General features: G+C 39.1%; 1 protein-coding gene across 3 annotated transcripts in view; it reads right to left on the bottom strand.

Moving 5' to 3' along the window:
* The window catches only part of DENND5A (DENN domain containing 5A), a 108,986-nt gene that overhangs the window by 32,654 nt on the left and 53,536 nt on the right, over window positions 1–22,796 (bottom strand). For all 3 annotated transcript variants that reach the window (XM_029915372.1, XM_029915373.1, XM_029915374.1), the window contains 3 exons: window positions 15,759–16,076; window positions 7,503–7,718; window positions 6,874–7,108 (listed from right to left, as the gene is read on the bottom strand). In XM_029915372.1, the coding sequence (XP_029771232.1) occupies window positions 6,874–7,108; window positions 7,503–7,718; window positions 15,759–16,076 (769 nt within the window). The remainder of the gene's footprint in view (window positions 1–6,873; window positions 7,109–7,502; window positions 7,719–15,758; window positions 16,077–22,796) is intronic.

Here is a 22,796-nt window from a genome sequence, read left to right as displayed (position 1 = left end):
ATTTGTGTTTCCCTCATGATGAGTGATGTTGAGCATCGTTTTATGTGTCTGTAGGCCATTTGGATGTCCTCTTTGGAGAAGTGTCTGTTCATATCTTCTGCCCATTTTTTCACTGGATTATTTGTTTTGTGATTGTGAAGTTTGGTGAGTTCACCAAACCACATCTTCTTTATCCATTCATCTATTGATGCACATATAGGCTTTTTCCATACTTTGGCTATTGTCGACAGTGCTTCTATAAACATTGTGGTGCATGGGCCCCTTCAAAAGAGCATTCCTGTATCCTCTGGATAAATACCTAGTAGTAAAATTGCTGGGTTGTAGGGTAGTTCTATTTTTAATTTTTTGAGGAACCTCCATACTGTTTTCCAGAGTGGCTGCACCAGTTTGCATTCTCACCAGCAGTGCAAAAGGATTCCTCTTTCTCCGCATCTTTGCCAACATCTGTTGTTGCCTGAGTTGTTAATTTTAGCCATTCTGAGGAGCTTGAATTCCAGAATTGTGATGCCTCCAGCTGTGATTTTCTTTCTCAGGATTGCTTTGGCTATTTGGGATCTTTTCTGGTTCCATACATATTTTGGATTGTTTGTTCTACCTCTGTGAAGAATACTGGTGTTATTTTGATAGGAATTGCATTGAATATATAGATTGCTTTGAGTAGTATTCACGTTTTAACATTTGTTCTTCATATCCAGGACCATGGAATGTTTTTCCATTTTTTTGTGTCTTCTCCAATTTCTTTCATAAGCTTTCTATAGCTTTCAGTGTATAGATTTTTCACCTTTTTTGGTTAAGTTTATTCTAGGCATTTTACAGTTTTTGATGCAACTGTAAGTAGGATCAATTCCTTGATTTCTTTTTCTGCTGCTCCATTAATGGTGTATAGAAATGCAATCAATTTCTGTACATTGATTTTATATCCTGCCACTTTTGAATTCATGGATCAGTTCTAGCAGGTTTTTTTGGTGGAATCTTTTGGGTTTTCCATATACAGTATCATGTCATCTGCAAAGAGTGAAAGTTTGACTTCCTCCCTGCTGATGTGGATGCCTTTTATTTCTTTGTGCTGTCTTATTGCTGAAACTAGGACTTCCAATACCATGTTGAATTACAGTGGCAAGAGTGGACATCCTTGTCATGTTCTGACCTTTGGGGGGAAAGCTCTCAGCTTTTACCCATCAAGGATGATATCAGTGGTGGGTCTTTCATATATGGCTTTTAGGATGTTGAGGTATGATCCTTCGATCCCTACTTTCTTGAGGATTTTTATCAAGAAAGCATGCTGTATTCTGTCAAATGACTTTTCTGCATCTATTGAGAGGATCATATGGTTCTTATCCTTTCTTTTATTAATGAGATGTATCACAATGATTGGCTTGTGGATATTGAACCAGCCCTGCATCCCATGAATAAATCCTATTTGACTGTGGTGAATAATTCTTTGTTAATATATTGTTGAATCCAGTTTGCTAGTATCTTGTTGAGAAGTTTTGCATCCATGTTCACCAGGGAAATTCGTCTGTAGTTCTCCTTTTTAGTGGGGTCTTTTTCTGATTTTGGAATCAAGGTAATATTGGCCTCATAGAATGAGTTTGCAAGTTTTCCTTCTATTTCTATTTTTTGGAACAACTTCAAAAGAATAGATGTTAACTTTTCATTAAATGTTTGGTAAAATTCCCCTGGAAAGCCATCAAACCCTGGACTCTTGTTTGTTTAGAGATTTTTAAATACTGATTCAATTTCTTTACTGGTTATGGATCTGTTCAACATTTCTATATCTTCCTGTTTCAGTTTTGGTAATTCATGTTTCTAGGAATTTGTCCATTTCTTCCAGATTGCCCAATCTGTTGGCACATAATCACTCATAATATTCTCTTATTATTGTTTGTATTTCTGTGGTGTTGGTTGTGATCTCTCCTCTTGTGTTTGTGTTTTATTTATTTGGGTCCTTTCCTTTTTCTTTTTTACCAACCTGGGTAAGAGTTTATCAATTCTGTTAATTCTTTCAAAAAAACAGTTTCTGGTTTCATTGATCTCTTCTACCATGTTTTTTTCCCCTATGTCATTGATTTCTGCTCTAATCTTTGTTATTTCCCTTCTGTTGGTTTTGGGCTTTAACTGCTGTTCTTTTTCCAGTTCTTTTAGATATAAGGTTAGGTTGTATATTTGAGACCTTTCTTCCTGTTTTAGGAAGGCCTGAGTTGCTATATTCTTCCCTCTTATGATCACCTTTGCTGTATCCCAGAGGTTTTGGGCTATTGCTTTCATTTTCATTGGTTTCCATGCACTTTCTAATTTCCTCTTTAATTTCTTGGTTGACTCATTCATTCTTTAGAAGAATGTTCTTTTTTTTTTTAATATTTTTTTAATGTTTATTTTTGAGAGACAGAAAATGAGTAGGGGACGGGCAGAGAGGGAAGGAGACACAGAATCCAAAGCAGGCTCCGGGCTCCAGGCTGTCAGCAAAGAGTCCAATGTGGGACTAGCACTCACGAACTGCAAGATCATGACTGAGCCAAAGTCAGATGCTTAACCAACTGAGCCACCCAGGCACCCATTAAAAATGCTATAATTTTGTCCTGATGATTTTACTTCTTTTGTCTCTGTAGAAAGGGATTCTAAGCTTTTTTTCAACCCCAAGTATTATTCTTATTATTGTGGTTAAAAATTCTAGTTCAGACATATCTGTGTTGATTAAGCCCCTGGGTGTCATTTCTTCCTGTTATTTTTTTTTAGAGATTAATTCTTTCATTTTATCATTTTAGAAGAAGAAAAAATAATAATAAAATTAAAAATTAAAATTAAAAAATTAAAAACAAAACAAAAAAAATCAAATAAAGGACACTAGATCCAAGGTAATACTCAGATCAACTTCCTAGGTATGCAAAATGGTTTGGTGTTGAAGGAAGCTTAATAAAATAGAGAAAAAAGGGAAAGAAAAGAAAGGGAAAAAAGAAAAAAATTTTAATTAAAAAAATTGTATGATATAGACTAAAATGAAATAGAACAAAAAGATTTTCAATTAAAAACATACTAAAAATTTTATTTCTTTTAATTAAAAAAAGAAAAAATACATTTTTCTTTCTATATCTAAGAAAAAAAAATTTAAACAAAGAGAAGCAAAAAAAAACAAAACAAATAAATGAACCAACAAACAGAATGAAACCTGAAATTATATCCAGTTTCCTCTAGAACTCAAACTATGAAGCACTCTATATAGTCCCTCCACTAAGCAGGCAGACAGACTTGTGCTAGTCTTCTAGGGGATGCGCTTAGAGGGTGCCGTTGGGCAGAGCATGGTGTAATGGCTCCATTCTCCACTAGATGGCGCTGCTGACCCTACTGGGGTTGATCAGTGTGGGGCGTGTGCATTTGCATGCACCTAAGAGATGGAAATGACTTCACCCAGCTCCCCAGTCTCTGCCATAGGAACGCTGCACTCTCACCAACCTATGATCAAGTACCCTTCCTTTGTCTCAGGTCTCTGTCCAGCCTGGCAGTCTGATGGCACCTCCCTCCAGATTTTATCTCAGACGGGGTTGTATTTCAAACCCCTCATTTCAGAGACCCCTGTGGCTTGGACCCTCACCAACTCTCTGGAGGAGACTCTCAGCAATGGCTAGGTGCTGGCTTGACCCAGGGAACATTCATGCAATTGCACAGCAGCAGAGGTTCAGAGATTATGGCAAATCACAACACACAGCTGGCACCAGGTTTCACCATACTCTGATGTCTTTGTCCCTATACCAGCAAATGTGACTGCTCTCCGAGGTCCACTGGACCTTTACCTGTGTGGAAGCCCTATGGAGTGGAGGCCAAATGCTCTCCACACATGGGAACCACTTCTCCCACTGTGGCTAATGGACCCTCAGACCTTGCTGCCTACTCCTGGGGATTCACCCTGCTTCCTCACCAGAGCACTGCCAGGCACTGAGCTCCAGAATTTCAGACTCTGCACTCCACTGTTTATAGAATGCTAATGGTATTGAAACCCTCTTCTTTCTCCCTCTCAATGGTTCTGGAAAACAGATTTCTTGTTTAGTCCCCTCAAAGTGTTCTCACTCTTTCTCTTTCTCTTCAGCTACTTTCAGGGGAGTGCTTTTCTTGCATGATTCCAATTCATCACACTCTCCCCCTTGCTCTTTGTCCTCTCTCCGCAAAAACAGTGCCCTGCCCTCCACAGCTATTCTCTCCCCCCAGTCCACCTCCCTGCACCAGCTCAAGTTATGCAGATTGTTGTGTTAATACTCAGATCAACTTCCTAGGTATGCAAAATGGTTTGGTGCTGATCTAGCTGTGTTTTAGGGACAAGAAAAGCTGAGAGTCTCCATGCTGCTCAGCCATCTTCCACTGTTTCACCCACATACACACTTTTTTTAAAAATATCTATTTATGGGACAGTAAAGCAGAGGAGGAACAAAGAGAGGAGGACAGATGATTCAAAGCAGGCTCCACGCTGAGAGGCTGACAGCAGCAAGCCTCATGTGGGACTTGAACTCATGAACCATGAGATCATGACCTGAGCCGAAGTCAAATACTGAACCAACTGAGCCACCCAGGTGCCCCAAGATCTCTTTTAAACGTAGCATTTTAAAGGATCTCCAAGAAGATCCCTTTATTTATGTGTTTACCATTTTCCAATCAGCCTGCTTCAAGAAACTGAAGTGTAAGATGAGGTGAGGAGACTGAACTAGTCCTCCAGGCTAGAGATCTGAAGCCCATGGCAAGAACCCTGCTCTAGAATGTCTGGAGTACAGGGGTACCTGGGTGGCTCAGTAGGTTAAGCGTCCGACTTCAGCTCAGGTCATGATCTCATGATCCGTGAGTTCAAGCCCTATGCTGGGCTCTGTGTTGACAGCTCAGAGCCTGGAGCCTGCTTCAGATTCTGTATCTCCCTCTCTCTGCCCCTCACCTTCTCACATTTCTCTCTCTCTCTCTCTCTCTCTCTCTCTCTCTCTCTCTCAAAAGTAAATAAACATTAAAAAAAGTTTAGAATATTTGGAATACATCATCTCTCTGGGGCATACCCTAGATATTCCCATTATTCTTAGGACCAAAGCATAGAGTTGCTGAAGGGTCTGTGACAGAATTTTGCTGAAATGAATCATATGAATGAGGGTTAGTTGACCCTCCTTCCATATCTTATGAGAACACACACAAGTCCTGTAACAACTGAGGACCAGAATAATTCAAATCAGCATGCTTCAGTGTTCAACAAATGAATCAGAGATGGGCTAAGAACTGAATGCCTAAATAATTGTGGTAGATGGGCAAGGCCTCAAGAGACTAGAGCATTTAGCTTTATAGCCTCTAACGATAAGCAAACTCCTTCCTTTATTCCAGTGAGTCATATACAAATACTATCATTTTCAAAGGTAGCAAAACATGAAGATTGGGAAGTCCTGATTTAAGCTGATGGCCTGGAAGATGTTTCTCTAAACTCACACTCTTGTAAAAATCTCTGTTAAGCTTCCCAGGACCAAATCCTTAGGCAGGGTTCAGGAATACGAAGCCTAATGTGTTCCAGGAGGCAAGAATGACTGTTTTAGGGTAGCCCACTTGCATAAGCAACATATCCTCATTAGCCAAGAGGACTGTCATCTTAATGAAAGGCTTAGAACAAGAGCTAAAAGGTAAAGAAAGAAAGCTACAGAATGTAAGGTTGATGAAGGCAGGACTTTGTCCAAACTGTCACCAGTTTTATCTTCAAAACCTAGAAAAATGCTTGGCACATTCATTCACTCAGTAAATATTTGCTAAGCACTTATCATATGTTGAACATGTAATAGGTATTATACAATTTAGTGAATGAATTTAGTGAATGAACAAAATACACAAAAAGGCTACAAGGCCACTGAACAACCCACAAAGAAGTGAACATACTACTTAATCTGATACCTCAAATGAGACTATTTTCTAGCTAAACTGGTCTAGACAGGGACTCTGTGAACAAAAAGGTCTTTTCAATCATACATGAAGCAAACAACTTTTAACATATATATGTGCTAGCAGATTAGATGCAAGAAAATGAGTAAATAGTCTCTGCTCTTAAACCGTTACCTAATAATAGCTCAAACAAACAGAGATAATAGAGAAGAGGCAACAACCAAGCACCAGAGAAGCACAGAGAGGGAATCCACTGCATCAGCCTGAGGTTATCAGAGAAGGGTCCACAGAGGTAGAGACATTTCACCTAAGTTTTTGTGGCAAACACTGTCCAGTGCCTAATCACAACTCATTCACCCCTTCTTTCTTATTAATAGAGCCCCGATATCATTCAGGGTAATATTATACCCAGTTCAATACTCACTTTCACAGCCTCCCTTGCACTTAAGGATGGTCATATAACATGGCTGTGGCCTATGAGACAACAGAAGTTGTTGGGCATTTCTGGGAAAGCTTTTGTTTTCTGATACAAGAGGGAAAATACTGCTGGCATTAACCTTCCCCTCTTCTTGCCCTGAATGTGAACATAAAAAGCCTCTTGTAACCATGAAGCGTCAAGTATGAATATGAAAGTCAATATGTTATGGGTAACTGTGTAAAAAGTAGAATCTCAGTTCTTAATTACATTGTTAAGCAACTAAGCCAACACCAAAACCCACCAATTCTGCACTTCTTGCTAATTTGGAAAAATAACCCCCACCTGTCGAACCCAAAGCTGATTAGATTCTCTATTATAGCAGGACCCATTCCTAACTGACACAGTGTTAAAGGAAATGTTTGCTGGGCAAACCAAAAGGGAAGAGCATTTCAGGCAATGGAACTAATTTATGCAAAAGCAGAAAAAGGGAAAGAAGCTGGCATATTTAGAAACAGGGACACTCTAGTAACATAATCCAAGAGGAAAATACAGCAACAAGAAGGCCTCACCTGCTTCATCCACAGTGGTACACTTCTGGTACATGGATGTGCGGAGAGTAGGTGTCCGAACGTTCAACAGCCTGATTTTGTCTACTCGAGAATCAAATACTCGGAGCACAGGGTCTTTATCATCATCATCATGACACATGATTTTGTTGTCAATGAAAGAAGCAAACATCTGAGTCTCTAGGAATCTTGAGAGAAAGGGCAGATATGGCTCAGGCTGGTCTGATAGAAAAGATGCCTGGTTGGACCAAAAGGAAACACACAGTCATTGACAGCCTTCACCAGCAAAGGCAGCACACCGAAGGGATCTGGCACGTTAAATTTTCTCTCAAGTTTCCTAGGTCTTTATGAAAAGCAAACAGCAAAATTTTTTCATTTTTTTAACACTCATGTAATTTCAAATATCCTGAAATTTTGACGTACTACCCCAAACTTACTCAGGTAACCTACTGTGGCAACCAATCTTCCCAGAATCCTGATGCTCAACCTGCACGTGCACCTTAACCTAAGAGAGCTAGAGCCGTCTTATTTCCAGCATATATACAATGAAAGAAAAACTCATCTTCAGTTAAATCTTCAAGACGGTCTGGCATATTCTCATTTCTCACCACCTTCCCAGCAGGATTACTCACTTTATCAAAGTTCTGCATCTGCTCCCTGTTGGTAAACCAAGATTCCTTATCCTGGCTGGGCTGAATGACAAAGACTTCATAATCTGCAAACATCTGAGTGAAACGATTTGCAAAAACTTCCCGGATCTGAATGTTTAGCTGGTAAATCCTCAGTTCTTCCTCATCACACTGAACCTTCAGATCCTTATTGCTGGTGGGGTCTTCACGCACTTCCAGCTACCAAAAATGAAACAGTTGAAAATAAATTTTTTCTTTATCCCCCAAAATGCAACTCATCTGTTCCACCCTCCCGACAATCTCCAGTGGTCACTTACTTCACAGCAAATGGAGAAAAGAAGCAAAAGAAAAAAACATCAGAAGGAAAATAAGAAAGAAAGGGATTCTGACATGCAGAAGAGAACAATGAGGGTATTCCACATGCAGGCACCCAGGAACTTAATGAAAGTAGAGATAAGATTATGGGCAGAGAGAGATTCCTCAATAGAAGAAAAGATGCTACTTATCTCGTCAGAGAAGGAAATTTGGGAAGTCAATGAGAAAATGATAATGCAAAGCAACAAAGTAAGACTCTGGCTCTCCCTTCATCTTTTTGATTTTTTCCCCCACATCATCCTTATCTTTCTCCCTAAGAATTTTTCCTTACTGTGTCCAACCTCTTTAAATATTTCCCTGCTCCTCTTTAACTAGCCATGATTTAAAAACAAACAATAATAGCCAACAAAGTGATTACCTTGTTCCATTTTGCTTATATGTAATTTATAAAAATAATTAAACAGTGAAAATGGAGGAGGGTGAAGAGATGAGTAAAAAACTACACAAAGCAGGCAGTCTCATCAAAGTAAAGAAATAGAAAACTAACTTCATCCCAAAAAGAGCCTAAAATGAGGGAGCAAGGGGCAATCTGAGGGCAAAAGTGTAGGCTAACAGCACCGCCCCCCTCTCACCCCAGATGGGATATATAGGATATTCCTTGGACACTCCAGGCTACCCCAAAACAGCAAAGGACAAAAAACCAAATAGTTAAACTGATAAGCTTCTCCACCAGTTTACCAGAAAAAGGCAATCCCATCATAGCCTAAAGTCCAAGAACTCTCTACTGTCCTAATGTTAATGCTTTGCTAGAGGGAAATACAACCTTAGCTTGACAATAGCTAGGCCTCCAGTAAGCCTTTAGCATGTAAGTCTCTTGGAAAACTTCCCCTTGCAAGGCCCCTCCCCGACCCCTCCATAAATCGGTCACCCCACACACTTACAGTGCAGCTCTTTCTGCCCACTGGTCCTGTCCCCATGCTTTAATAGAATCACCATTTTGCACCAAAGATGTCTTCAAGAATTCTATCTTGGCAGTTGACTCTGGACCACCCCACCATTACCCCAAAACTTCATCCTAAGGCATCCAGTGTGAATAATGAGTCTCTTCATCTGGACTCTGGGTTTCAGTGCAAATTCAGTGAGTCCTTTCTCTTTTCCTCATTTCAGGGGCTTTCTGAAAAGTATGGTCTTAGAGGTAGAGGTGATGGAGGAGGGCACTTGTGGGGAAGAGCACTGGGTGTTGTATGAAAACTAATTTGACAATAAACTACTTAAAAAAATAAAATAAAATAAAAGTAGTGTCCAAAAAAATAAAATAAGATACAGTTTGTCTGATAAAAATAAATAAATAAAAAATAGTATCTTGGGAAAAAAAAATTTTTAAAAAGAAAAAAGAAAAATGTGGTCTTATTGGAACGCTTTCATGTCGATTGCTTAGGCTGCAATCCTCTAGCCTGTGGCTACTCTATGGGGAGGAGAAAGCCCGCCTTTTGGCTATAAGTTAGTACCCTGGCTGGAATGGTAATGAGACTCAGACACTTGATACCTCTCTTTATTCCTGTCCTTATAAAAAGTTGTCTGTCCTGGGCACAGGAGAGCCACCTAAGTCACCAGGATGGCTGCCAATCATTAAGACTCCCATGTAAGGTTTCCTCCTCATTAGTCTAACATGATCCCCTCCACATCTCTGGTATAGCAGCTCTGGCCTGGAGATCTCTATTAGAAGCCGGCCAAAACCAGTACCCCGGCCAAAACCAGTACCCCGGCCAAAACCAGTACCCAACTGAATTAAAACCCCACCTGGGACCATTTCCTAGGGAAGTCGGCTATAAAGACTGTATGTGTTGGAATGTCGCTTAGATCTGTGCTTTCAGTCAACATCCTCTATCAACTACTTAAATTACAAAATTGGGTAATTTTCCCTTGTAAAGCTTTTCCAGTGTTTTCCGTGGGTTAAAAAATGGTGGTTTCTTGGCATTCTCAGCAAGTCAAACTCAGTCCATATGCCAGGCACCCATCTGTAGCCTAGGATGCAATGTGGAAGCAGGGGGACACTAGCATCCCTCCTTCAGGAGCCCTTAATAGGCTGGTTGGTGGTCACAGTGATTGTTTGAGGGAAACCTGGGGGCTGCTTTGACCCAGGAACCTCTGACATATCCTGTGAATGGGACACCACCTGGAAGTCGGGGGGATTCACAGGGGTAATGGACCTTCTCTCTACTTCTTTCTCTCTACTTTTCTGTCTAGGAGGAGCAGGGGTGCTTCTCCTCAGTCCCCAAGGACTCTCTCTTAGAATGCTTTTTAACCCACTGGAAATAATTTGACTTACGAAATATAGAAAAAGATTGATCTCCTGTAACACTGCATGGCCTTAGTAAACAGGGCAAATGGATGGAGGTACCCTAGGTCCAGGCCTTCATGGCTCTACCTAGACCCAAGAGCCTCTTGCAGAACGTGTCGGGTCAGTAACCAGGCCAGTAAACTCCCTCCTGATATACTGGATGATAATTGTCTAAACAGGCCTCATCCTAATAGAATCCAGGTTCCTAGAGGAAACACAAGCCATCCCTGACAAAAGGGACACTCTTTCTTTTTCAATTTTTTAATGTTTATTTACTTTTGAGAGAAAGAGACAGAGTGCATGCAGGGAAGGGACAGAGAGAGAAGGAGACACAGAATCCAAAGCACGCTCCAGGCTCCAAGCTGTCAGACAGAGCCTGACACAGGGCTCAAACCCACAAACTGTGAGATCATGACCTGAGCCGAAGTTGGATGTTTAACCCACTAACCTACCCAGGTGCCCCGTGATGCCCTTTCTCTTAAACAGTTCAGTTTTTAAACTAATATAAGTTTGCTGGTTTAATTAATATAGACCTGTCCTTGGAGTTATTAGCATTAAATATGACATTTTTATTCTACCAAGGTTTACTCAAAGTCCAATAAGCTGTCATCTCTGTTGCAATTTGTTAGCAAAAAGAGGACTTAAAATGATGGTTAATTTTGTCTGTTTCGAAATTTTCATAGGTAATTGTTAAGATAGCTTTCACAGTCTTTGGTAACCTGAAACTTTAAAGTTTTGCTTGCATAATAAATAAGATTAAATTCATTAGACATCTAGGTTTTTTCCAAATAAGATTGAGTACTAAAGCTTTGATTACTGAACACAGGTTTGTGCTTTTAATTTCTTATTGCAGAGGAACTAAGGCTATTTGGGTCTATTGGGAAATATGATTTGTGCTTAACTGATTCATGAATTTGCCCTCTAGAGAACTCATGTAACAGTTTATATTTGGTTACTAAGTTTTCATTGGAGATTAACATTTCTAGGAGTTAAAATTCTGCAAAGTGTACTTAATACTGATGGAAATAAGTGAAGCAACTCAGTATGTAGGAAACTAGGAGATATGTAACAAAGATACAAGCATGGAAATGTATTTTTTGTTAAAGGTAAAAAGAAAGTAATTTTGTCCTAAAGGAGACAAGAGAGAAATGGCTTGGGACAAAATTCAAAGGCAAAGTAAAGTTGTAAAAGTTTATGAAGGGAAATCTTTGAAAAGGAATTTTATGTGTGGTCAGGATGGACTAAGTTTGAGATGATGTATTTTAAAAGTACACTGGGGAGTGCCCAGGTGGCTCTATCAGTTGGGCATCCGACTTTGGCTCGCGTCATGGTCTCATGGTTCATGGGTTCGAGCCCCATGTCCGGCTAGGTGCTGACAGCCAGAAGCCTGGAGCCTGCTTCGGATTCTGTCTGTCTCTCTCTCTCTCTTTCTCTGTACACTCCCCCAAAACTCATGCTCTCTCTCTCTCTCTCAAAAATAAACAAACATTAAAAAAATCATTTAAAAAATTTTTAAAGTACACTGGTATAAGGCTGAAATTCTTTTCTCTGTTTTCAAAAGACAAAGTTTTCTTGGATTGTTGATCTGTTCTTATTAAGAACATTTAAACAAAGGTTACATTAGGTTACATTACATTTCTTCTATCGTCTGTGATTACTCAAACTTAAAATTTCTCAATGTTAAAGGAGCAAGGTTTTGCTAACAACTATATAATGCTACATATTTGCCTTTAGGATCTCTTATGCCAAGTTGGGTAAAGAAATAAGATTTGTAATGATTTATAATCCTATTTAGGACGGGCTTTATAACGTTCTGAAGTTTTAACAAACTTCCCAGGACTTAAAGGGTAAATGAGGTCTCTTTGACCAATTAGCCCTTTTTATTTGGTATGCTAAGTTACTTGGAAAAGCATTGTCAAATAATGATAAACCTTAAGCTGTTTTACATGGGTAAATGCTATAACTGCTTAAATATATAAGAAATTCCTAAAGTTTTAAGGCTTTATCACTTGATATTCTGATTATTGAAATGTGTCACAGTATCCTTGTCAACTGCATCATAATGAATTCTCATCAGATCCTTAACAATGTCCATTTCTAAGATTTTTGTCATTTATAATTGTTCTTTTTCTCTCACAAAACATATTTCATCTTTAAGAACATTCATAAAAAGGACTTTTAGGACAAATATTTGACATCTTTAAGATTAATACTAACATGGGTAAGATTTCCAGAACTAAAAAACTGCTTTCAAACTGAACAATAATTAGGAACATGGGGCTAAATAAACTGAGGAAGATTATAGTTTGTGTGACTCTTGTTTGAAATCTTGCTGGTTCTCTAATGTTTGCTCTTCCAGATTAAGTAAACTTTCTCTTGAGATATTTATAATATACGGAGATGTCATAAAGTATTCATTTGTAAACTGACACATTTATCTTTTCTCTCTACCTAAACCCTCTCAAATTCAAAACCTCTCATTAAGTATTCTTTCTTTCATGGCAATTACAATTGTTTGCATAAATTCAATAGAAATCTGTTCATCTTGTAACAGGACACCATTAGAAATACTGGCTATCTTACTAAGGCTTTAGCCAGAATGTCCTATTTGAATGATATGCATAGACTCACATATAACCCTACAGCTTTAAGGAACTAAGGTTGACCTTGAAACAGCCACAAAGCCCCTTGGAAATGTTGGCTTGATGCCTTGCTTACAGAGTTCCCAGCAGCCTTACTAGGTGAGTAAAGAATGTCACTTCCTGGCAGGGTCAGGAACCTCAGGATATCTTGGGGACCTCGTGAAGAGGAATTCACCCAAATTTATAGGTCTTGCAGGCATGTCTGATGGCAAGGACTTTGCGTGGCTTCTGGCCTGGAAAGGCTACTAAAAGTTCAATCTGGTGATTTCTTATAAAAGGTTCCAGCAAAGCAAACTTTAAAAGATCCTTATGATCAACTGCTATTCTTGCTGAGTTTATGTAAATAATTAGGCCAAGTCTGTTAAAACTGGACTTGTACTACAAAGAAATTAGTCTTGATTTGGTTGTCTCTGGAAATGAGGGTTTTTAGAGAGGAAAACAATGTTTCATTAATGCACCATTATGGATGTTAAATTCTAGGTCTGTCTTTAAATGTTTGTTGTTTGTGTAAAACAGACAACTTTAGGTAAACTTCAGAAAAACTGTCACAATAGCACAGGTATGGACAATCTCCTTGTTTGTCCTTCTGTGGGAATAATGACCCCATGGACATAATATTTAAACAATTGGAAAATGGGATGGATTCCCTCAACAATTGTACATAAAAAGACTTTTTTCCCTGTAAACTTATCAACAGATAAAGAATATAGTGCTTTACTAAATTATTCACTTGAGGCCAGGTTAATTCATAAGTCTCTAAATATGCAAACCATATCCTTTCTAAACCCAATCTGACAGTTACTAGAAACTGCCCCATATAAACCCAAAAGACCTGGTTTAGTTAAAGGATTAAAAGTCTAATACAGCAGGGGACCTAACTCCAAAATGAAAAGAGCCCTACTGGGTCACATTATGTACTCCCACTGCAGTAAAATTAGAGCAGCATTCTTCGTGGGCTCCCATATCTAAATAAAATCTATACCCCCTTTATAGGAAATCAAAAAGGAAACTAATGTGCCTTCTTATTCCTGTGAAACTGTGGAAGATCTCAAACTTCTCTTGTGATGGTTGTACCTTTTTCATTCTCCTTTCCCCAATTTCCACTAACAATTCCTTCTTAAAATGGGCCATTCAAAAGGATCACCACAGACATCTGAGTTACAAATCAGAAAGACCAATCTTTCCTGCTGCCTGGTGTTCCTGCTCCCATCTGAGGATGCTTCGAGCCTGACATCTAAAAATCTCACTGGCAGCGCTAGCAGACACTGGATTTGTGATCTGCTCTAACCAAACTTGTATTTTTCTTATTTCTATGAAAGTACCTCTTATTAATTACCTAATTGCTTACTAAACAAAACAGAGTCTATAGGATGGCTATACACCACCTGTTACACGGTTAAAGCCTTAAATGACTCTCAAAACAACATTATATTAAATACCAAATACCAAAATAATTCAAATGCATAAAACAGTTCTACAAAATAGAACAGCATTTAGATGTTTTAACTGCTGCACAAGGTAGAACTTCTATTCTCATAAAAACAAAATGCTGTGTATACATTCCAGATTATCACAAAAATATTTCTGGATTTCTAACTGACATGAATACTCATATTGGTGCTTTAAACAATCCCTTTCTTTCCTTTAATGACTAATTAAACTCCTGGACTGGAGGAATTTTGTCTGCTACTACAGGACTTTCATTTGGGCTCATCTTTCTAGTTATTCTGTTTTGCTATTTTCTCCCATGCCTCTTTGCCTGGTGCCAAGACTCCATCACTGCAAAAACTTCAAGCTAAGAGATGATCATTTCTACTCAAGGAGGTTCATACATGGTGCCCTTGTTGGATTCAGCTGCCTCTATGTTTTTATAACCCTCCCTACATGTTCCCCAAGTGACCAATACTGACCCATATAGGTAGGGACAACTCTACGCCCCTACTTAGCAGGAAGAGGCTACAGAAGATGAGACTTCCCACCTTCAGCAACCTTAAAGATTTAAGGGTCAAAATTGTTCATGGGGGATATGAGGGAGCACAGGGCAAGGTGAGGGCAATATACAGGCTGGAAAATTCCCCCCGCCTCCCACAAGGGGGTTTAACAATATCCCAACCTCACGGACTCTTTATCTCAACTGCCCAAAGATATATGCTGGCAATCATACTCCAAGCTTTTGACCCCTAATATACATCTAAGGGTCTCATGACTGAGGTTTTATTAAACGGTAATAAACGGTGTTTCCCTCGCAACAAATAGGCCCTCAAGGTCCTAGAAACCTTGCTTCCAAAATTCCTTAGAGACTTACTCTATCCCTGACCTCCTCCCAACCTGAAGATATATATAATGAGTTACCCATCATGACCCGGGGCAGCTCTTCCTGTCCATGGGTCCTGTTCCTATGCTTTAATAAAATCACCATTTTGCACCAAAGATGCCTTCAAGAATTCTTTCTTGGTTGTCAGCTCCAGACCCCATGAGCGCCCCCATTACCCCAAAACTTCACCAAGGGGACCAGGATTTAGCCTCGGCTCGGCCACTTACTAGGCAGTTAATCTTGGGCCACTGAAGCTCTCTAAGCCTTCATTTCTTGAGCTATAAAAGAGAGTTTACAATACCTGCCCTGTATGCCATAGCCTGCCATGAAGTTCACAAGGCAATGCATTTTAAAGAGATCTGAACACACTGTCTTCCCTCCAAGTCACTCTGCTGTAGTGTTCACAAGGAATGACAGCAGGCTCTCCTTGATGTCCAGGTGAAAAGCCACCCAAATTTAGATATAAATAACATCTACTAAGATAATATATGCCAGGGCTGATTCCAGAGTCTCCCACACAAGAGCATTCTTTCACTGCTCACAAATAAGCCCTGCCCCGAACTAGGTGCTTTCTCACAATTTTTTTTCAGCAGGATAACCCCCCAGCACAGATCAAGCTTGTCACAAACTCATATGCAGCATCTTACCTTTTCCAGGCTCACCCCAGTCCTCTTAACCAAAGCTTGCAGCCGGGCAATAGTTTCATTCTCCTTGAGGAGCTCGTAGGAATGCAAAGGGGAACCTGCGATGTTCCCATTCCTCTTGTCGGAGACAAGCTCAGAGGCCCGAAGCCTCTTCAGCTTGGAGGCACTCTCACTGCAATGAAGGTTCCCTTCAGGGGGAATGCCAAATGCCATGAGAATCTCAGAGACTTCCTGGACAAACTCCAATTTGTTGGGAAACTGAGGCAGGTCCTCTGGCAGCTCAATGAAGTGGTTGTCAATGTCCACAAAGCAGAGGTTAGCCTGGCAGTTAAAACAGGGTGAGTGTGAACAACTCCAGAGCATTAAGAAGTAACTTTAGAAAGAATAATAAGGAGAAGAGGAAATGGGCATATATGAGATATGATATAAAAAAGACGGGGCTCAGGAAGGAATAGACCTAAGTTCCAATCTTCCCCTGCCTCTTTCTAGGAAAAGTTACTTAATCTTCTGATTCTGTTTCTTTATTTTATAAAATGTTATAAAGAGATAAAAACATTTATCTTAGAGAGTGGTAAGGATTCTGTGATGACACAATTGAGCATCTAACAGAAAATCCACACATATAGTAAATGCTCATAAGATGTTTGTTAAAAAAAAAAAAAAAGATGTTTGTTAAATTCATGAATTCTTAGAGTAGTAAACAGAACACCAAGAGTGAGTCCAAAAGTCTAGGTTCCGTATCTCACTCCATCACTATCTCCCTATATGACCCTGAGCATACCATTATTCCTTTCTGAGCCTTAGTCCTAATTTGTAAGATTCAGTGGCTGGTCTTGCCGATTTCTGTGATTCCTTCTGGCTTTAAGGTTACTTCTGAGAGGATGTACAGAGACAGCACTCTCATACAATGCTAGTGAGGTAGGTAGTCTGGATTTACAAAGAACAGTTTGGCAATATCCATCCATGTCATCCAAAACTGACATAGAGAGGTTAAGTAACTTGTTCAAAGTCATATAGCTTGAAAGTAGTAGGACTGGGATCTAAACTCCTCTAGCCTGACTTCAAACATACACTCAAGCTCTTAACCATCCACTTTTCTTCTTAGAGGAGTTACACATTTCTTATTCAATTTAACTCTGGGATGCCTGCATGGCTCAGTTGGTTGAGCATCTAACTGGTTCAGGTTATGATGTCCCAGTTCCTGAATCTGAGCTCCCACATCAGGCTCACTGCTGTCAGCATGGAGCCCATTTTGAATCCTTTGTCCCCTTCTCGCTGTCCTTCACCCACTGGTGGCCTCTCACACACACACACACACACACACACACACACACACTCTTTCTCTCTCTCTCTCTCAGAAGCAAACATTAAAAATATGTATATATTTATAACCATGAACCTGTCTAGGCAAGACAACTATCATTTCCTTCACTGCATTGATTAAATGCTTAAGAGTTTTGTTTTGTTCATTTAACAGAAATGATAATATTACCTATGCCATAAGTTTAAGGATTATGAGACAGTAAATGTTCAGATTCATATGCTAGGCCTATAGTACATAATGAATGCCAATTAACACTGTTATTATCACTGTGGAACAAAAACGTCAATAAATGGATATCACAGATAACAATATTACTAGCTAGGAAAATTCCATATTGAAAAGATGCTAATAATGCCCCTACTTATTTATAAATTTAATGTAATTTTTTTCAAAATCCCTATTTTTTTTAAAAGGAGTGTCTGATGAACTGACTGTGAATTTTTTCCTGTAAGAATAAAACAGCCGGGGCGCCTGGGTGGCTCAGTCAGTTAAGTGTCCAGCTTGGGCTCAGGTCATGATCTCATGGTTTGTGGGTTCAAGCCCCGCATCAGGCTCTGTGCTTACAGCTAGCTCAGAGCCTGGAGCCTGCTTCGGATTCTGTGCCTCCTTCTCGCTCTCTGATCTTCCCCTGCTCCCACTGTCTCTCTATGTCTCTCAAAAATAAATAAAAACATTAAAAAATTTTTAAAAAGAATAAAACAGTCAAGAAAATTTTAATAAAACACTTGCCTTACTGGATTCTAATATAAATATAAAACAGCAATCTGTTGGAAAAGGAAAGTCCTGAACAGACCCATGTATTGTGGATGGATTGCTGAATAAATGTTTTGGGGACAATGCCTGTACATTTAGAAACATTAAAATAGAATACTCTACTCAAAAATAAATTTAAGTTTGAAGCTTTAAATATAAAAAACAAGGGCACCTGAGTGGCTCAGTCAGTTAAGCGTCCAACTTCAGCTCAGGTCATGATCTCGCAGTTTATGAGCCCAAACCCTGTGTCTCAGAGCCTGGAGCTGCTTCAGATTCTGTGTCTCCCTCTCTCTCTGTCCCTTCCCCACCCGTGCTCTGTCTCTCTCTCCCTCTCGAAAATAAATAAACATTTTAGAATAATAATAAAAAAATAAAGCCATCTTATTTTCTTAAAAAGAGTATCTGTTAGAGATACATGCTGAATATATTTGAATAACATAATAATGCTGTGTTAGATTTGTTTCAAAATAATCCAGTAAGATGAGTGCAAAGGAGGAGGATAGAGAAAGAAAAGTGGCCATGAGTTGATCATTATAAAACAATGGATGCTAGTCTCTTTACTCTTACATGTGTTCAATATTTTCCATTAAAAAAAGTTAAAAAAATTAAATAAACCCACAAAAGCATTAAAAGAAATAATAAAAGATTACTATTCTATCTTAAGGTGGAGTTGGGCTTTCTAAACCCATAAAGCTAAAAACCATAAAGGTAAATTAAAAGATAAACAATCTAGGAAACAGTAATTGTTGTAACCTGTCAAAGGTTGATAGCAAAAGAAATCACTGAGACAAAAATAAATTCATCCATCTGAAAAGTAGAAATTGGTTATGGAAGGCAAACACAAAAGAACTTTCAGCTGATTAACATCAAATATATGAAAAGATGTTCAATTTTACTAATAATCTAAGAAATAAAAACAAAATATTTTTTACCTACTGTGCTGGCAAAGATTTACAAGATTTATAACATCTAGTGCCGGCCAAATTAATAGGAAACAAACATCTCACACAGTGTTGTTAGGAATGTAAACTGAAAACTCTGGGGACAATCTTAAAGACATTTTTTTCTTACCCAATCCAAGAACTTGAACATTACCAATACTTTACCTACCTATCTGGCTCCTCCACAAAATCATCCCCCAACCTACACATTCCCATTCCCCAAGTAAACACTATCCAGAACTCTCCATTATCTTTTTGCCGTTTCTTTTATAATTTATCACATGTATGTATGCCTTCAAGATTTTGCTTGTTTAAATTTATGAAAAGATTACCATTCCTTGGCAGTGTTATGGTCTTCATTCAACAGAAGGTTACTAAAATTCAGCCACTTTGTTGTATGTAGCTATATGTTATTCATTTTCGCTCTTGTATAATATTCCACACAATATGGATATAACACAATTTATCAATTTTCCCACTGAAGGCATTTAAGTTCTTTCCTGTTTATTGCTTTGATATTTTTACACGTTTTCTTGGACACACATGCAAGATCTTCTCTTGGGTGTATCCTAGAAGTGGAAGTGCTGTGTTGTAAGCTATGCAAATGTTCAACTGTATAAGATAAGGTCTAGCTGTGTCCAAAGTGATTACAACATTTTACATTTTTACCAGCAATCTAAAGTGATCCTACTGATCCAAATTCTTCCAAATCTTGGTATCATCATATTTAATTTTGCCACTGATTTGGGTGCATTTAATTTACACTTCTCTGGTTGCTAGTGAAAAAATTGTGTATTTTTGTGTAAGTCCTATTCATGTCTTTACCCCATTTTTCTGCAGGGTTGCTTATCATCTTACTGGTTTGTACAAGTTTTTTACAACCCCCTAATACTAGCTCTTTGTAGGTTATATGTGTTATACATATCTTCTAGTTTTTATCAAATCTTTTTAAGATGTATTTTCCTTAATTTAAAAAATCAAATTTATCAATCTTTTTTTAAAATTTTTTAATCTTTTGAGAGAGTGGGGGAGAGGAGAAGAAGGGGAGAGAGAGAATCTCAAGCAGGCTCCACACTCAATGCAGAACCCAATGAGGGACTCAATCTCACAACCCTCAGATCATGACCGGAGTCAAAATCAAGAGTCGGACACTCAACCAAGTGAGCTACCCACAGTCCCTTCAATCTTTTACAAATAGTGCAGAAGAGGCCAAGATGATGGAAAAGCATGGAAGGTTTTTTTTTGTGTCTCTCATCCCTGAAATACAGCCAGATTAACACTAAACCATCCTGCATACCTTTTATTTTATGGATAGTGTTTTCTGTGTCTTGTTTACAAAGTCCCTGCTCAGAGATCAGAAATGTATTTATTAATATTATCTGTAGAAGATTTTAAACTTTTGCTTGTGACATTTTTAACTTGTTAATCCATTTCAAGTTGATTTTTGTTATGGTGGAATGTAGGGATCTTTTTTTATTTTTTCTCTTTATGGACAAGTAATCTTTCCAGGTCCATTATTAAATAGTCCCTTTTAGGGTAGTACCTCTTTTTTTTTTTTAATGTTTATTTATTACTGAGACAGAGAGAAACAGAGGATGAATAGGGAAAAGGCAGAGAAAGAGGGAGACACAGAATCCAAAGCAGGTTCCAGGCTCTGAGCTGTCAGGACAGAGCCTGACGCGGGGCTTGAGCCCACAAACTGTGAGATCAAGACCTGTGCTGAAGTCAGATGCTTAACGGACTGAGCCACCCAGGTGCCCCAGGGTGGTACCTCTAAGATATATCAAAGTGTTGATCCACTTAGCCTTCTATTTTTCTCCGTAACAGTAAGTTCTTGCATCCTAAAAGAAGAGGCAGGAGGGTGACATGAGTCTAGCTAAATATAACTATTCCACAAACTCTCAATCTATTTAAACTACATGTTTTAACCTGTCCATGCATAAACATTTGCTGTATGCATGAAACTATTCAATTTACCAATCTATAATCAAAAAGGAGAACTTCTGGGGTCCCTAGATGGCTCAGTCACTAAGCATCTGGACTCTTGGTTTCGGCTCAGGTCCTGACCTCACAGTTAATGGGTTCAAGCCTTATGTCTGGTTCCACACTGATGCAGAGTCTGCTTGTGATTCTCCCTCCCTGTTTCTGCCCCTCCCCCACTCGCTCTCTTTGTCTCTCTTTCAAAATAAATAGACTTTAAAAAAAGAGAGAATTTTCTCTTATCTAAGATACAAAGATTAGAAGAAGAATCACCTTAAAATTCACTTTCAGGAATTCCTCCAGTGAAAAACAAGTTTGAGCCCTGTCTAGAAAAAGGGCCAATAAATGCTTAACCTCTAAAAGCTGGCTTTTGTTTTTCCCTTTAAGATTTTCAAATTATAGGGGCTCCTGGGTGACTCAGTCAGTTAAGCGTCCAACTTTGGCTCAGGTCACAATCTTGTGGTTTACCAGTTTGAGTCCCTTGTTGGGCTCTGTGCTGACAGCTCAGAGCCCGGAGCCTGCTTCAAATTTCTTGTTTCCTTCTCTCTGTGCCCCTCCCACACTCATATTCTGTCTCTCTCTCAAAAAAAAAAATAATAATAATAAAACATTTTACAAAAAGATTTAAAATTATAAATGTTTTCACATCAAGCCATTAGAAAACATAGTAAAGACAATTAAATCTAGTCATGAAGATCACCTGCTTCATAAGCCCCATCCACAGTTAACAGAACAAAGCTCTGTGACCAACCAGAGGCACACAATGCAATCATTTAGTCCACTGTTTCTCCTCTTTTTATAGAAAGAAAGCACTTTGTCCAATTGGAAACACAGAAACATCTAAAAATAACTGTATCCACTCAACAATGCTTGCTTGGCTTTTCTCCCACTGATGTGAGCCAAATATAGAATGTCTGTAAAGAATTTTATGAACTCTATGAATGCTGTGTCCATATATTATAGATATACTCCTGGTAGGAGGTAGCTAGAGGGGAGAATACAACTCAGGCACACTTCAGAGATGGGTCAGATTAGATAGGAGCCTCTGAGTAGACAGCACTATAGCCATTCTTTGCAGAGTTGGGCTGAAGGAGGTAGGGATGAGAAGGCAAAACGAAATAGGAGGTCATTAAATACTAAGCTCATACAATAGCCTCACACTGTTTCCTCAAACAGAAGCAATTTGCAGGCCTACCTCAAACTCATGTACCCCTTTGCTCAGCTAATAGGAAAAGTCCTACAAAACAGCTTGGGTGACAAGAAGTAGCCTAGAAGAGGCAACATACCCACATGATCAGTTGTCCTCAGTTAACCTCCTGCCTTGTTGGGAGAGGCCATGAGTAGACTTAGCTGCTCTGGGGTAGTAATCACATGGATCTCCAAAATCCCAATATTCTCCCAAATCTTTTCCTGCAGGAGGTCACAATGCCCTTTCCCCTGAGTTCCCAACACCAAATCACAGCCAGCCTCACCTCTAGTCAATCTCCATGTTATTCACTGAAGGGGAGCTCAACACACACAAATTACTGGGGAAAAGTTATTGAAGGAGTATCCTGAGAAAGGGGAAAAAAACAGCAGGAGAGAAAGAAGGACCCAAGACATAAAGAAGTCACTTCCTGGCCTTTACTCTAATATCCTGTGCCTGCTTCCCCTGACATAGCAATGGACGAACTGCCTCCTTCCTAGACTCACACAATGGAACCCAAAAGAGAAGCACAGGACAAAGAATGCCTCACAAAGGCAGCTAAGCACTTTCTCTTGCTCAGGGACAGCTGAGCTCATGTGCTGATATAAAAAGAAACAAAGGATTTTTTCACAGACTTCTAATGCCCCAAGATGAGACAGCAACTTATGAATTCTGATTTAGGAATCCAGGCAATGTACAGTCTCCATCCCTCTGGAGAAAGTCCCTTTTATAAATCAAGCTTGCCCCACTACCCTGATGATGATGATGATGCACCCATGCACAGGCCCAGGTGAATTTCCCTAGTTCTGCCTCAAATTCCTTCCAGTAATGTAAAGAGAACCAAGGATGTCCACCAA

The sequence above is a fragment of the Suricata suricatta genome, chromosome 11 (genome assembly GCF_006229205.1).
Source record: "Suricata suricatta isolate VVHF042 chromosome 11, meerkat_22Aug2017_6uvM2_HiC, whole genome shotgun sequence".
Taxonomy (NCBI): Eukaryota; Metazoa; Chordata; class Mammalia; order Carnivora; family Herpestidae; genus Suricata; species Suricata suricatta.
The sequence above is the reverse complement of the archived record's forward strand: the minus strand, read 5'-3'. Positions and strand labels throughout refer to the sequence as shown.